The sequence below is a fragment of the Adiantum capillus-veneris genome, chromosome 20 (assembly GCF_014529385.1).
Source record: "Adiantum capillus-veneris isolate H3 chromosome 20, ASM1452938v2, whole genome shotgun sequence".
Lineage (NCBI taxonomy): Eukaryota > Viridiplantae > Streptophyta > Polypodiopsida > Polypodiales > Pteridaceae > Adiantum > Adiantum capillus-veneris.
The window spans coordinates 109,712,737-109,728,348 of NC_140950.1; the positions used below are offsets into that span (position 1 = coordinate 109,712,737).

The 15,612-nt window shown below is 43.9% G+C and overlaps 1 protein-coding gene across 2 annotated transcripts; it reads right to left on the reverse strand.

Moving 5' to 3' along the window:
- Window positions 1-258: 258 nt before the first annotated feature.
- LOC147433076 (uncharacterized) lies at window positions 259-14,723 on the reverse strand. Of its 2 annotated transcripts, XR_015185594.1 has the most exons (6): window positions 14,153-14,723; window positions 12,843-12,920; window positions 12,540-12,639; window positions 2,465-2,607; window positions 1,731-2,138; window positions 259-1,632 (listed from the first exon to the last, which is right to left on the reverse strand). XR_015185594.1 is itself a non-coding variant. In XM_086492792.1 (5 exons), the coding sequence occupies exons 1-5, from the start codon at window positions 14,666-14,668 to the stop codon at window positions 1,935-1,937; spliced, it is 1,041 nt and encodes a 346-aa protein (XP_086348918.1). In that variant the 5' UTR covers window positions 14,669-14,723; the 3' UTR covers window positions 1,648-1,934. The 2 variants fall into 2 exon arrangements, 1 of the variants encoding a protein (XP_086348918.1); XM_086492792.1 differs by lacking the exon at window positions 259-1,632 and having other exon boundaries at window positions 1,648-2,138.
- Window positions 14,724-15,612: the final 889 nt, after the last annotated feature.

A 15,612-nucleotide genomic window follows, 5' to 3' on the forward strand; every position in this document is an offset into this window, starting at 1 on the left:
CCGTGAACCTTTTTTTCAAGGTGATGAATTGAGTGTTTTTTTTAGAAAACCTGACAAGTGTCATAGATTTAGGTATAAACCCTAGTGGTCTCAATGACAAGCAATGGCTGCCAACAAGCATATACTATCCAAAATGACCATTTATTGACTTTTGTCAGTTTCATGATTGTGGGTATAGAGTGCTCCCACATGCATAAAAACAAAGCATAAGAAAAGAGGGAGAGAGGAAGGAAAAGGAAAGGATAAATATACAAGAGATGACAACAAAGAATCTCTATTACTCTTAGTGAATTGTTTGTGTGCAATAAGATTACACTGCAGAGATACACTCTTTTCCACTAACCACTGGTGTGAGGGCATTCTAAGTAGAGCATGGATAAGACAACACAAATGTCAAGCTCACTGCGAGTCCAATGGCATCTTATAGTCTTATTTCAAGCAAGACTTATGTAATGTCTCTCGGCAAAGTAGAATTAACGGTTATATGTGTGTGTGTCTCAAGGGAAGAGGATATGGTGACACCAAACCTCTCTCTTGTTTATATGGGCGCTATCAGCACAATTAACTTGTCCCTATTCTCTGCATTGCCAGTTTTTATGCTTGTTGTATGAAAGGCTTGCTTGCTTTCCTCTACTTGGTTGTTGCCTTGACATGCTACTTGCAGGTATCTCAGATTACTGGAGGCATTGATAATCGGCCTTTTCTTCGTTCCTAAGGTCACTTCGTTGTGTGCTTCCTCCGCATTTGCTAGGTAGCAGAGCACTTGTGGTCATTTGCATTTTATTGCCCATGGTATGGTATACTCTTGGTTTTCTTAGATCAAATGGCTAGTTCAAACATCCTTTTGGCTGCAAGGGATAACCCCAAGCCAGCACAAGGTGCTCATAGCCAAGCAAATCGACTAATGCGTCTCCAAAACGATGAGCCTCGGAAATATATTCTTGACACATACCTTTTTCTCTATTGCATGCCTTTGATGAGGTGGTCATCTCATCACTGAATATGGGAGCCCAAATTCAGTATTTGGGTGCTCAAATATTAGTAGAGAGGTGCAGAGCACCACTGGCTTGGAAAGCTTACTCATGTAGATTGCACGCACTGCCATCTTCTTCCCTGATCTTTCTTTCTTCAATGGAACGTACATGTCCCTTGAAGGAAACCTTTATTTTGATACAAGGGTATTGGCATGCCTATTTCGACTCACATCTGACAGATTGGCATGCCATCCTCTAGATGTGGACATATGCATTGCCTATGTGCACACAACTTGAGGACACCCACCCATAGACAAATGAGTATTGATGTTAGCTTGGCAGCATGCGCAAATTGTTGGCTACTAGAGATGGAGGCTCCAAATGGAGGAGGCTCCTTCAAAGTTTCATTGGATATACTTTCAGACATAGCGGTTGATTCCTCTATCCAACCTCAGCACAAGATGTTCTCTATAGGGGCCAGAACACTGCATATTGCATGCAGAGGGTTTGTTCCTTGCATATTGTAAAGGACTAGCCTTCCTCCACCTTGGACACGACGAAAACAATAGCATTGTACACGTTATAGCCTTATACCATCCCATGGAATCTGGCCACAAGAGCGACCCTACTATCTTCATGCGGCCTTCCACGGTATAATCTGCTCCTCACAATGTGTTCAGGAAGTACAATTAGTATCTTTGCATAATGTTTTGTACATAAAAACTGTCCATATTTCTTTTTCCCTGGTAGACTTACCATAATACAGTTTCCTCACTTCCTGGAGATGTCTCAAGCATATTGAAAGTTCCCCATGCTTGAAAGAGGGTTTGCTCCTTTTTAAGGATAATTTGCTTCCTCTGCAATATACAAGGTGAGAAATACTGTACAAAAAACAAACTGCACAGATGCCAGTTTGGTAAAAACCGCAAGAATTTCAAGAAAAGTCCCGACTGTCGATGACTAATGATGGAGATGCCGAAGAACAAGGAGTGCCCCCGATGTCAAGAAGATGGAGACTGAATAGCTGAGAAGATCTGCACCGGTTGCTATTACCACTGCTTTACTTCTTTCAAACATTTTGACAAGCAATATCATCACCACAACATGCCCCAGCTTTGTCTTCAATTCATCTAGCGACGCAATTCTCATCCACTTGGGCCTCTCCTGCATTTCCAAAAAAAAAAGGTTTGCCTTGATGAAATCAACAAATGACTCCACAAGCTAACACGCTATGGATGCAAACATATACAAAAACAAATTCAAAACTCTTCTAGTTCGGGCAATGAAAAAACAAGGCGAAAAGTCTGTGACCTACATAAGAGGATGAGAAAGAAAGTGTGTGACCAACTTCTCAATGTCCCTCTTTATGGAAATAGAGAAACAAAAGTTATCTCTCTCTCACAGTGGCCTACATCTCAATTCATATTGAAACAAACACTTCTCTATTTCCTGAAGACTGTCAAAACTAGACCAAGGAAAGAGAATTAGACCTGAAGAAGAAACATTCCAAATAGAGATGAGTTCTGCAGAGCTCGATCCTGATTTGGTGGCAGGTTGCTTGCAACATTGCTTATAAAAAGTCCATATAAACCCATCCCGAAAATAAGCATTACAGTCCCTGTTAAATATACATCTGCCAAAAGCACAATACCGCTAGTGTTTACTCTCTCTCTCTCTCTCTCTCTCTCTCTCTCTCTCTCTCTCTCTCTCTCTCACTAAGTGTTTATCATATATGGACACTTAGAGCTGTTATTAAGGAAAGCAGATCACATGGTAGGAGGATTCACTGTACCTTTGTGGATTTTCGCAAAGCATTTGATACGGTTCCCAGAGCTCGACTAATGCAAAGACTACAGGTGATGGGAGTACCCACAGAACTTATTTGGGGAGTCATTGCTTTACACAGGACAGTCGTGGGGCAGGTTCGTACTCCCGAGGGGTTATCTGAGCATATTCACTCCACTGTTAAAGTGAAACAGGGATGCCCACTGACCCTACATTATTTGGTATGTATATAGATGAGGTTTCAGATTACATTGAGAGGGGAGGCTACAGAGGAGCACAGCTAGCAAGGACATGGATTTCATTACTACTGTATGCAGATGATATTGTGTTGATCTCAGATTCGCCAAAGGGGATGCAACGACACTTGGATGCTTTGCACACTTTTGCTAGTGATAGCAGCTTGTCGGTGAACCTTGGCAAGACCAAAGTTATGGTGTTCAACACCACAGCACAGTGCGTCAAGCGATCTACACCGATCGTCACATATGATCAATAGAAGGTTGAGTATACAGACGCATACACTTACCTGGGAGTGGTCTTCAGTGGTCCAAAGTTCTCCTTGAGGAAAGCAACAGATACCAGATTGACGAGAGCATATGTAGCTTGGGGAGTATGGAGAGGATGTGTTCGCAGATTCAATTTCAGGAACCTCAAACAAAGCTCTAGCTATTTGACACATTGGTTACTTCAGCTATGCTTTATGGGGTGCAGATATGGGGACCATCAGTAGATCATCATAGCCAAGCTGGTAGTACTCATGGATGGAGATGTACGGAGAGGCCCCTCGTCTCTTTGATTTCTCGGATGATTAGGGCCAAGGCCTCTGTACTGCACAAGATTATCTGTGCAGAGCTTGATGCTCCCTGCTGGTCATAGAAGCACTTACCAAGTCCGTCTCTTTTATACACAGTATCTGGGATCTCCCCAAAGATGTATATTGACACGTGACACATCCAACCCTATGTGTCCATGGACAAGCTACTTCATGACAAGGGTTCAATTCAATCAAGTCAGTCTAAAATAGGAAGTGATCTGGCACTTTTGTGAGTCTGTTCGCAGACCATGCATGTCCACACACTTAGATTAGATGCATATCCTCTGCTTGCACACGGCATGACCATCAGATTACAGTCAGAACCCATCAGTAGCATTTTTACAGTGCATAGACCTATTTTCCCTATTTTTGACATTTTTCACTTATTATTTTTAAGTGACTTTTGTTGGGAACAGGGTAAGGCAAAATGAGCAAGCAAATATATAAGCAAACCTAGCGCTAGCACTTTCTCGCAGAAGAGGCAACAAGAACCAAGGGTTCAGCAGGCACCTTCTCAACAAGACTCCTCACCGGCACGAAGACTCGGCGTTTTTCAGCCATCAACAAGATCAGCCAGTGTTTTTGCACTTGCAGATTCCCGACAACAGTAGAACAGCAAATCAACCCTAGAGTTAGTAGATTCCCACAGCAACAACAGATCAGCCCTAGCGTTAGCAGATTTTCCACAGCAAGACCAGATCAGCCCTAGCGTTTTTGGAGCTGCAGGCACCCTAGCGTTTTGCAGTTTCTCCACGACGGAATCAACAAAAAGACCAGCGTTTTCAGTTTTCAGCATAGACACTGTGCAGAACAAGTCTCGAACCTTGCAGATCTCACCTTTCGCAGCAAATCCTCACCGCACGGTCAGATCCAACGTAGTTTGCAGATTCAAACTCGGAAATCGCAGATTTTAGCGTCTGCGTTTTCAGCGCGTCGTCATCGCATCGTCGTCATCGACATCATCACCGGCATAGAGTCAAAATTCAGCAGATAAAGATTTGCAGATTTCAGCCATTAGCATTTTCAGATTTCAGCCCGTCTCGTCGTCGTCATCATCGTCGGCAAAGCATTGTAGAGATTTGTGCAATCATAGTAGACCGCTCTCGCCATAGAGAGTGGGGCCTTCGGAGGAGGGTTTGACAACATTCTAGTGTCGTATTCTTCTCTCTCTATCTCTCAGTCTCGCCTTCATTCACAGTGTCTATTCACTTTGTTTGTGTCCATTGCACTCTCTCACTAAGGGAACAGAAGGCTCTCCCTTCTGTAAGTAAAAGGAACCTTGAGCACAGTTCGAAGCACTCATCTTGAGCAAAGTTCAACATTCACTTCTGCTGCACCTTACATTGGTATCAGAGCTTTGGCAGTGTTCTGTATCACTCAAGGAAAGAACCACAAGAACCACAGAATAACCCAAGTCCTCTTGGGCATGTCGATTCCTAATCGTGTTTTTGAAGAGTGACACGAATCCCAAGAAAGAAGGGTTTGTCCAACCTCCCCTTGTGCCTCTTTTCACTCATTGAGAGTGGACTGTGCACTTAGCGTCCGGCCAATCGACGTGAGGTGGGAAAAAGAAACCTTGGTGGAGCGCAAGGCCGCCAAGGGGTGCGCCCACGAGAAAGAGCAGAACTCGGGTGAAGAGAAGATCCTTCTCTAACACAAATTGCAAGCGAAAGAAGAACCACAAGAACCTCAAGACTCTCAAGAACCTCACAACCCTAAAGAACCCCAAGAACCAAGACCCCCAAGAACCCAAGTTCCTTGTGAACTTAAGAACCCAAGACCACAAGAACCCACGACTTCAGTGGATGGTCATCACTCAAAACGGAATGGATACTTCGCTTGGAGGTGGTGAGCATGGGAGTAGCAAAGAAGAATTTTCCCCACCGGGAGGTTTTTCAGACCCTTCCCCATCTACACCAAAAATTGCACCAGATCCTATGGCAGCTTTCGACAAGATGTTTATGGACAGGAAGTTAGAACGCGGAGCACGACAAGCAGAAAGAAAGGCCGACTTTGCACGTGAGCGCGAGCAAGCACGCTTGGAGGCCGCATAAATAAAAGCAGAAATAGAGCGTGAACACGAAGAAAGAATGGCAGTAATAGAGCATGAGCACAACGAAAGGAAAGCCGCCTTGTTCCGATTCTTTTCTCAAGTGCAGGCACAGATGCAAGAGATTCGGGAAAAGGAGACTCTCATTCTCTTCTTCTCCAAAGCAAGATACAGAGGAATTACATGATTTGCATGATCAAGATGTGATTATTCACGAGCATGATGATTTGCATGATCAAGATGTGATTACTCACAAGAATAATGATTTGCAAGAAAAAGATGTGATTGTTCACAAGGATGATGGGTTGGTTGATACTTTTTCTAGTGACGCTAACCTAATTGCAGATTCGATTAATCACGAAGAACCAATCTTCGCTTTCGAGTCGAGGTCTACAGAACCCCCAAAAGAAGATTCGATAGATCCGGAAGAACCGACGCTCTCGAGCCTAGGTCCAAAGAACCCCCTCAGAAAGAACCGATCTTGGCTCTCGAACCCCCACAGGAAGTATTATTTGTTCGAGTGATTAGTCAGCACGCATTGTTCGAGTGTTTCATTCGTGATCGTTTCCTGTATTTTAGTCAACGTCTTTATGTGATCCCTTTTCATAGGCATGCCATATTGTACATTGAGCACGATTCACTCATGAATGAGCATGGATGTATGCGGATTACTCATGAAAAGATGAAATGTTTGCCTTCAAGGAATTCACATTCTATGTCTCTTCCTTGGCATGACACAGTATCAGAAAGAGCACAAGAAGGATGGAGCATCAACCATCGGCATTTTCATTGTGACTTGCCACAGTTGATTGATTTAGATCAGAAAGTCAACATTCGACCCCATTGTTTGCGTGTGTTTGATGAACGGTTTGGCACTCCGTCACTTTGTTCATCTGCATTGCATGCACAGTTTTTTCGAAGGAATAGTATTTTTTTCCAGTCACTTTACATTGAATGGGTATGTTCATGTTTTTGTGTTGGAAGTGGTTTCAAGTAATTTCAGCCTCGGAGATTCTTGAAGAAGGTAGACACATAACTATAGACGAAGTTCAAGCATTGAAGGAGCCACAGAAAACTGTCGCTTTCAGCGCGGCCCAAAGAAGAAGGCATTGCAGACCGTTATGAAGTTCAAGTACCGCGTGACCCACGCCTCAGAGTGGGCCGGCATAGAGTCCTTTCCAGAATTCCACGCCTTGTTGGCGGTCTCCGTCGATGCCATACACTTCGGTACCAGTACCTCACTTTGAAAAGGAGGGAATGTCACGTGACACATCCAACCCTATGTGTCCGTGGACAAGCTACTTCATGACAAGGGTTCAGTTCAGTCAATTCAGCCTAGAATAGGAAGTGATCTGGTACTTTTGTGAGTCTGTTCGCAGACCGTGCATGTCCAGACACTTAGATTAGATGCATATCCTCTGGTTGCACACAGCATGACCATCAGATTATAGTCAGAACCCATCAGTAGCATTTTTACAATGCATAGACCTATTTTCCCTATTTTTGACATTTTGCACTTATTATTTTTAAGTGACTTTTGTTGGGAACGGGTAGGACAAAATGAGCAAGCAAATATATAAGCAAACCTAGCGCTAGTACTTTCTGGCAGAAGAGGCAACAAGAACCAAGGGTTCAACAAGCACCTTCTCAACAAGACTCCCCACCGGCAAGAAGACTCGGCGTTTTTCAGCCATCAACAAGATCAGCCAACGTTTTTGCTCTTGCAGATTCCCGGCGACAGTAGAACAGCAGATCAGCCCTAGCGTTAGTAGATTCCCACAGCAACAACAGATCAGCCCTAGCGTTAGCAGATTTTCCACAGCAAGACCAGATCAGCCCTAGCGTTTTCGGAGCTGCGAGCACCCTAGCGTTTTGCAGTTTCTCCGCGACAGAATCAACAAGAAGACCATCGTTTTCAATTTTCAGCATAGACACTCCGCAAAACAAGTCCCAAACCTCGCAGATCTCACCTTCCCACAACAGATCCTCGCCGCACGGTCAGATCCAGCGTAGTTTGCAGATTCAGCCCAGAACACAAATTTCAGCATCTGCGTTTTCAGCGCGTCGTCGTCGCATCGTCGTCATCGACATTGTCACCGACATAGACTCAGAATTCAGCAGATAAAGATCTGCAGATTTCAGCCATTAGCATTTTCAGATTTCAGCCCGTCTCGTCGTCGTCGTTGTCGTCATCATCGTTGACATCGTCGGCAAAGCATTGTAGAGATTTGTGCAATCAATAGTAGACCGCTCTCGCCATAGAGAGTGGGGCCTTCGGAGGAGGGTTTTGACAACATTCTAGTGTCATATTCTTCTCTCTCTATCTCTCAATCTCAACACCTTCATTCACAGTGTCTATTCACTTTGTTTGTGTCCATTGCACTCTCTCACTAAGGGAGCGGAAGGCTCTCCCTTCCGTAAGTAAAAGGAACCTTGAGCACAATTCGGAGCACTCATCTTGAGCAAAGTTCAACATTCACTTCCGCTGCACCTTACAGATATGCTCGCCTAGCTTTGGAGTCTTCTCGACAGCTTGCATCCTAGGGAGACACACCTTGTTGGTACGCACAAATGACATCATGGTTTCAACTACATGGATATAGGATGGAGAGACTACCCCCCTTCTAGTACTCGCTGGATGCACCCTCCTTGTCCCTCACACGGACCGAGATTACCTGCCTCATCACACAGGATTTGATTCAACTAGACACCAAGAGGACTTGGACAGAGCCGACAGAAGAGCTTGACACGAAGATGGCTTTCTACAAAGAGCATTTGCTCCAACTATCAGAGGATGGATATGTAATCAGACCTGCCTATATGGACACTCCATTATCCCATGGGATACGATGCGCTATTGGTCAGATGCACACATCATCGCATCAGCTAGAGATTGAGAATAAAAGATTTAGGAGAATACTAGCAAAGGCCAAGAGCCAATTGTGTCGTATAGAGCCAAAGACAAAGTTACATCACATATATCATTGTCCGGTATACTACGCAATGCGCGAGGCCGCTTTCACTTTCTATTCAAAGAGAGCTTTGGATCACTGGCTAGAGTCATGAAATATCAGGATTAGAGATGCCTCGGGTTGTTTTTGCTAGAGTTGCGCAGACGCAGGGAGAGTCTCTTGAGGAGATTAGACAAGGAGAGACATTCACAAGGGGAGACCACATACTTCTTTAGAGCAGAGACTCGTTAGTCAGATGAACAAGCTTCACAACAGATTTCAGAGTCCACCTACACTAGAGGTATATTGACTAACAGAGCCATTGAGCTTGGGAGAGCTAGACGCCCACTGTTAGGTGCAGCGGAATGAATGTTGTATTTTCTCAAGATTAGTGATCTTTATTGCTCAAGGTTCCTTTTGGAGAGAGCTTTCCGTCTTGTAGAGTGTTGTGGTCACGAACAAAGTGAGTGGATATTGTGCGTGCAAGTGAATGAGACTGAGAGAAGGAGAGAGAAGAGATACAACACCCAAGAGGTTGTAAAACCCTCCTCCGAAGGCCCCACTCTCGTCGGCGAGAGTGGTCTACTTTGATTGCACATAGGTGTACAATGCGTATACAATGGACTGATGCAATGGGACTATGCCGATGACGACGACGGTGATGACGACGAAGACTTGATGGCTGAAATCTGAGATCTTCTAATCGCTGAATTTCGGGACTGTTTCGGTGGCTGAAAATGAATGTTTTGGCTGCGTTTTTATGGCTGAAAATGGGGGAACATCTGCAACCAATCTGGTGTTGATCTGCTTCTATGTCGTAGGCTGAAAACTGCGTGAATCCAACTGCTGAATTCTGCGTTTTTGCTACTGCTGAGCTGGCGTTTTTGACAAGGCTGAAAAAACGCTGATCTGCAAGTGATGCTGGCGTTTTTGTCAAGGCTGAAAAATGCTGGCTAGGATGTATCTGCTGAGGTTGGAAAACGCCAGGCAAGAGGACTTGTAGGCGATGGCTTGCTGGGAGGAAACGCCAAAGGGAAGGAGTGGATGGCGAGGGTCTACTGCTGAGGGGGGGTACTGCTGAGAAGTTGCCTATTGAGCGGGAAGCTCCTGCTACCTCTTCTACCAGAAAGTGCTAACTTGGGTTTGCTTATATATTAACTTAGCAAAATTGCCCTACCTACTTTTGTTGGAAAGTCGCTTAAAAATAATAAGTGAAAATAACCAAAAATAGGAAAATAGGCTAAATGCTCTGGAAAATTCCCCTAACTGATGCTAATGGATTCTGATGGGAATTCCGATGATCATGCTGTGTGCAACCAGAGGATATGCATCTATGCTAAGTGACTGGGCATGCACGGTCTACGAATAGACTCACAAAAGTGCCAAATCACTGCTAATCTAGACTGACTAGACTGATTGAACCCAGCTGTGGTGTAGCTTGTCCACGGACACATAGGGTTGGGATGTGTCACGTGACACTCACATTTACAAGGGCCACCACGACATCGACGGAAGCTCCATCAGAAGATCAAGACTATTCTAGCACAACATGGGAAACGTTCAGTACGACTATTTATAGAGGCGAGCATTGACAATGCTCTTCAATGACCGATGCGATACATCCTCGGATAGCGTTCAATGTCAGGCATCCTCGGGCACTGATGTTCATTCTAGCTTTTATCTTACTTCATTTCATTTTGTACCTAGACATTGTAATAGATCCACCAAGATTGTAATAGTTTGGTCTCATATGTCATTTGGCCTTTTGAAGACGTTTAATATAACAATTCATTTCATTTCATTCCTCTCTCTCTCTCTCTCTCTCTCTCTCTCTCTCTCTCTCTCTCTCTCTCTCTCTCTCTCTCTCTCTCTCTCTCTCTCTCTCTCTCCTAGCTGTTGATCTGTATTTAGCTATCCCACCTATCTGCTTAAATCACACCTAGCTGTTTCAGATTCCATAGCATTTTATTCTATCATTTTGTTTTGTTATTTTTGTTACTCTTGACTTTGTATCACATCCACCACATTGTAACTTTCTGGTCTCATAGGTCATTCTGGCCTTCTGAAGACGTTAATATAACATTTCATTTCATCTCTCTCTCTCTCTCTCTCTCTCTCTCTCTCTCTCTCTCTCTCTCTCTCTCTCTCTCTCTCTCACATAGACTGACCCCATTCCAGTACTTCTAGGATGCACCCTCCCTTTCTCTTACACAGACAGAGATCACTAGACTTATAGGTCTGGATTTGATTCAACTAGCTACCAAAAGCACATGGATACAGTCGATACAAGAGTTGGGCACAAAGATGGCTTTCTATAGAAAGCATCTTCTCCAACTAACAGAAGATGGATATGTGATCAGACCGGCCTATATGGACACTCATTTATCCTATGGGATACAATGTGCTATTGGTCAGATGCGCACATCATCGCATCAGCTAGAGATTGAGACTGACAGAATTAGGAGAGTACCAGCAGAAGCCAGGATATGCCAGTTGTGTCATATAGAGCCTCATATAGAGCCAGAGACAGAGTTACATCACATTTGTCATTGTCCGGTATACTATGAGATACGAGGCCGCTTTCATTGTCTTTTCAGAGAAGGCTTTGGACCGTAGGCTAGAGTCATGAGATATCAGGATCAGAGATGCCTTGGGTTGTTTTTGCTAGAGCTGCGCATACACAGGGAGAGTCTCTTGAGGAGACCAGGCAATAGGAGACATTTACAGAGGGAAATCACTGTGTCACGACGCACGTGCACATCTAACCCTATGTGCGATGGATGCAAGGGGGAAATGCTAGGTTGCAGCTGGGTCCTACCGCTGCAAGGGGTCCTTGGTTTTGATAATCTATTCTGATGATCCAAGGTGCACCCCAAGGCTCACGTATATAGCAAAAAGGGGGTGAGTCCAGCAGTAATAATAACCCCCAACTTCACTTATGATAGACTGAATTATTAATAAAATGAATTAAGTGACTTAGAGAATGTCCACATGCTGAGACCTGCCTGATCATGCACGCCCTTCTAGATGCTCACAAAGTGCCTGGCTAGATCCTAAGCTATACTAACTAAGATTGATGCTGACCTGCAGCAGTAGCTTGTCCAACGTGGCTCAAGTGCAATGCGCATGTGACAGATATTGAATGTAAAGGTGTAGTCCAAAGGATTGCACAAAATCCCAAGGTGCTTGATCTCCCACAAGCCATCACCTCAATCGATGATTGTTACTGTCTCCTCCCATAAATCTCAAGGGGAATGAAGTACCAAATACAAGAGGTAAAGAGATGGTGGAGTTCTTGCCCTCGTATTGCTTCGTGTCGTCTCAAGCTTGCTACTAATGCTCTTTGCAAAGGCCAGGCTCTGATACATGAGAACATGCATGGAAGGAGGAGCTTTAGCTCTAGCAAGTATGCACAAACTCCTCTCAAAACCCTAGCAAGAGCACAGAAGGTGGGGAAGTTGCAACTTCTTCTTCTTTACTACTAAAAGAGAGGTCTACAAAGGAGATGACATATAAACCATACACAGTTTTTCCAGGCAGTCCATAATCTGGACATGCTGAAGAGATGTTAGTGAGTAGGTGGGACTGTGCAATGTCGTCCAGCTATAGAATCTCTCACAAAGATATGTCAGTGTCAAATAGTGACAAGCCAACGAGTAACTGCACCAGCGGTCTTGTAGACATGTCATGAGTGCCAGATCATTTTCACCTTTATATCAATAAGTCGTGCTTCAAAGAAAAAGATTGCTAGACACCCAAGCTAGAGGCAAATTTATAGCTACAGGCACTAAGCCAGAAGTCTAAGCAGGCTGAAGCTGACACTTGGTCAGCAAGTTCTCACCTTCTTTGCGAGAATTTTTTAGAAGTAAAAAATCCTTGATATACACCAATCAGATTTAGTATTCATTATCACGTTTGTAACAGTCTTAACCTAAAAAACCACATCTCACAACTCTCACACTCACCGACAGCTTCCACAAGCCGCAGCACCATTTTACCAGTATGTTCACCTCTCAAGCACATTACATAAAAGGCCTGGTAAGACTCCACAATAAATACGCATCCCTGAAAAAGAAACAAACAAAATAAAACCTACATGCAGAACAGAAAATACTGGAAGATCACTGGATTGTAGAAGTAGATGCTCGAAAGGCTTGTAAATATGTGTTAGACACAGTAAAACCTGGTTGCTTATTGAAGTCTCTAACTCTTTGAAAATCTGACACTTAAAGGAAGGAGAATTCTGCAAATTAAAACTCTGAGCATACCTTTAAGAAACAAAGGAACGATCCAGCTAGAGACCCAGCAACAGCCAAAAGCGACAGAAACCGAAAATCAAAGATAGCCTGTCATGAAAGTGCATCAACATAAATACCAATATTTCTACAGACAGCCTTGTCCACATTCAAAAAATTCCATAAATTCCTTCAAATTCGACAGGCACAGATAGTTTGGCCACCAAAGACATGCAAGCAAGAGAACAATGAGTAAAGATGGGTGCATACAACAATAAACAATGCAAAGAACAAAAGAAGACCTTTATTGCAGAATGCATAAAGATAAAGTCAAAGCCTACAAGTCAAGACTTGGACTACAACACAATCATCAAAAAACTAGATAGCACACTACAAAATCAGAAAGTTGCCCAATTTCAGAGAGCACCCACAAAGCAATAAAATAAATGAATTTTCTGGAAGCAAATGAATAGATCCTACATGGTTAACAACCTATACGTACACACAAAAGGTATAACCTTGCAACACTACGTCACATATCATGTTGGAACTCCACGATTTCCATCCAAATAATGGAACTTTTTAGGCAAAGCAAGGCATAAAATCAAATTCCAAACAAGATGATAATAAAGACAGCTCCTTTTCTTCCAGAACAAAAGATCATAAGCTTTGTTTCTAACCAGCACTACAGAAGTCAAAGAGTACGCAGAAAATGCAGCAAAAGGATAAACGTGCATGATAAGCATTACTACCAAAAGCTATCATTACAAAACAAAGAAAAAACTGATACATTGGCAATAACAAGGAGGAGCAAAGGCGAACCAAGGACCAGAAGACTACATCATAGCATACTACGTATGGTCAACATTTGGGGAAAGATTGAACAGCTTTGACTAATTCTACATCAGCCCCAGCCTTCACAATGTTTTTTACAGATAACGGACAGTCTCCACAGACAAAGTACCAGCAAGTTTGAGGAATGGGATGTGTGCGCAAGCACATGCATGTGTGCGTGCATGTGCGCACAATGGCAAACCACAAAAGAAAACCAGCCATCTAGATCTTTGATATAGTTCACTACATCCAGTCAGTAATAGAAAAAACATTGAACTGCATACGAACTCAGCAAGTCTCTATGTTCTAAAGGAGATCGTAGCACCTTAACAGACATAGTCCTAGCAAGTTTATGAAATGACATGGGACTGTGAGGGTGCACATGTCTCAGCACGAATGCTTGCAAGCACCTCGTCCATATGTGTGTGCTAGAGCATTCTTGTACACAAAGAGCATGCACACACACTACTCTGATCAACGAATGAGACATGTAAACAAGCGTAACATACTCTCTCGATTGCATTTTCAGCTCGTTCTATCCAAGAAGGGCCAAAGGCAGCATCCAAGAGGCGAGATGCAGTGAAAGCATTGAGCAGGACGTTGGAGTGCTTTAGGGAGGCCGCGTGGGCAGACCCATCTGAGGAGTGCGATGAAGATGGTTGCGCAGGAACCCCATTTGAAGATTGCACAGAACCACTTGAAGAAGCGGAGAAGCAACACTCAAAAGAAGCAGAAAGAGCGGGGGAAGGGGACCTGTAAGCGGAGCTTTCACTGCCAAAGGTCTTGTCAGAGGGCTTTAACCATTGGCAGCTCTCAAGGTCCCCTTTGGACATGGCTACTCTTGGATTGAGATCATCTGAAGAGCTCCTGCCGTTTGCTGATGCTGTAGATGAAGAGCTCCTGCTTTGCGGGTGGAAGCTTCTGCCCTGTCTGTGTACATTGCTTAAATGGGGCGCCCAGGGAGAAGACCTCATGCTGTGAGAGTGGGGGTGCAGCTTCATTGTAGGCACGAGCATTTCGGGCATGCAATGGTCACAAGTAAATTGGAAGTTCCAACAAGCTCGCAATTTCTAAACTCTCGTGTCTTCTTCTTAGTCTCCCATTGGACATCTCTCTTCTTCGATGAATGGGGCCACACGAACACTTTAACGTGAGATTCGAATTTTGTATTGCTGTGGGCCTATCTATGTTTGGTTTCCACATACAATGCACTATGCTCATTTTCTTTGGTGGTACATGTTTGTAGCATATATGAGCGTTTCAAGGCTGTCCTAATCTTACACCTTGGTTCTAAAGCATTGTTACTCACACCCTACTTGTGAAGTGTGTGGCTTTATAAACTCTTTTTGTAGCAATACGAGCATTCTCGCTCGGGATGATACAAAGCACGTCCGTGAGCGTCATCTTAGTCACTTGGCTTTATAAACGTAAACAAGTTTTAGTCAAATGCAAAAGTATCTCCTTGAGGCACATGTTTGATTTAGGGGAGAGAGAGAGGGAGAGAAGTTGCAAGGGGAGTTTACAAAAAGTATTAGAGGTTACAAAGGTCTAGGCAGGTGGAGAATGAGGGATGGCAGATGAGAGAGAGAGAGAGAGAGAGAGAGAGAGAGAGCCAAGGTTGAGCCAGGTGAACTAGACAAATTGATGGAGAACAGTTGTGTGCTATGCATGCAGTCGAGCAGAGACAAGCAACCAACATACTACTACAGCATGGTAGTAGCCGACGGGAGTGGCAGCTTCATTGCTAGTCCCAATAGAGGCACACTCGTCATGTTTTGTTGGTGTCCCTTAGATGAATGAATACCAAAGGCAATTGCTTGTAGGCCAATTAATGGATCTCTCTGCTCGCTCTCTCACATGCTCATGTTCAAAGGGTTGGCCAAAGAAGCTCTATATTGTTATCGTTGGATGCTCAATGAGGGCATCACCCTAGCTACAATCACTTCTATTTGATGTTCTCCTTGATGTC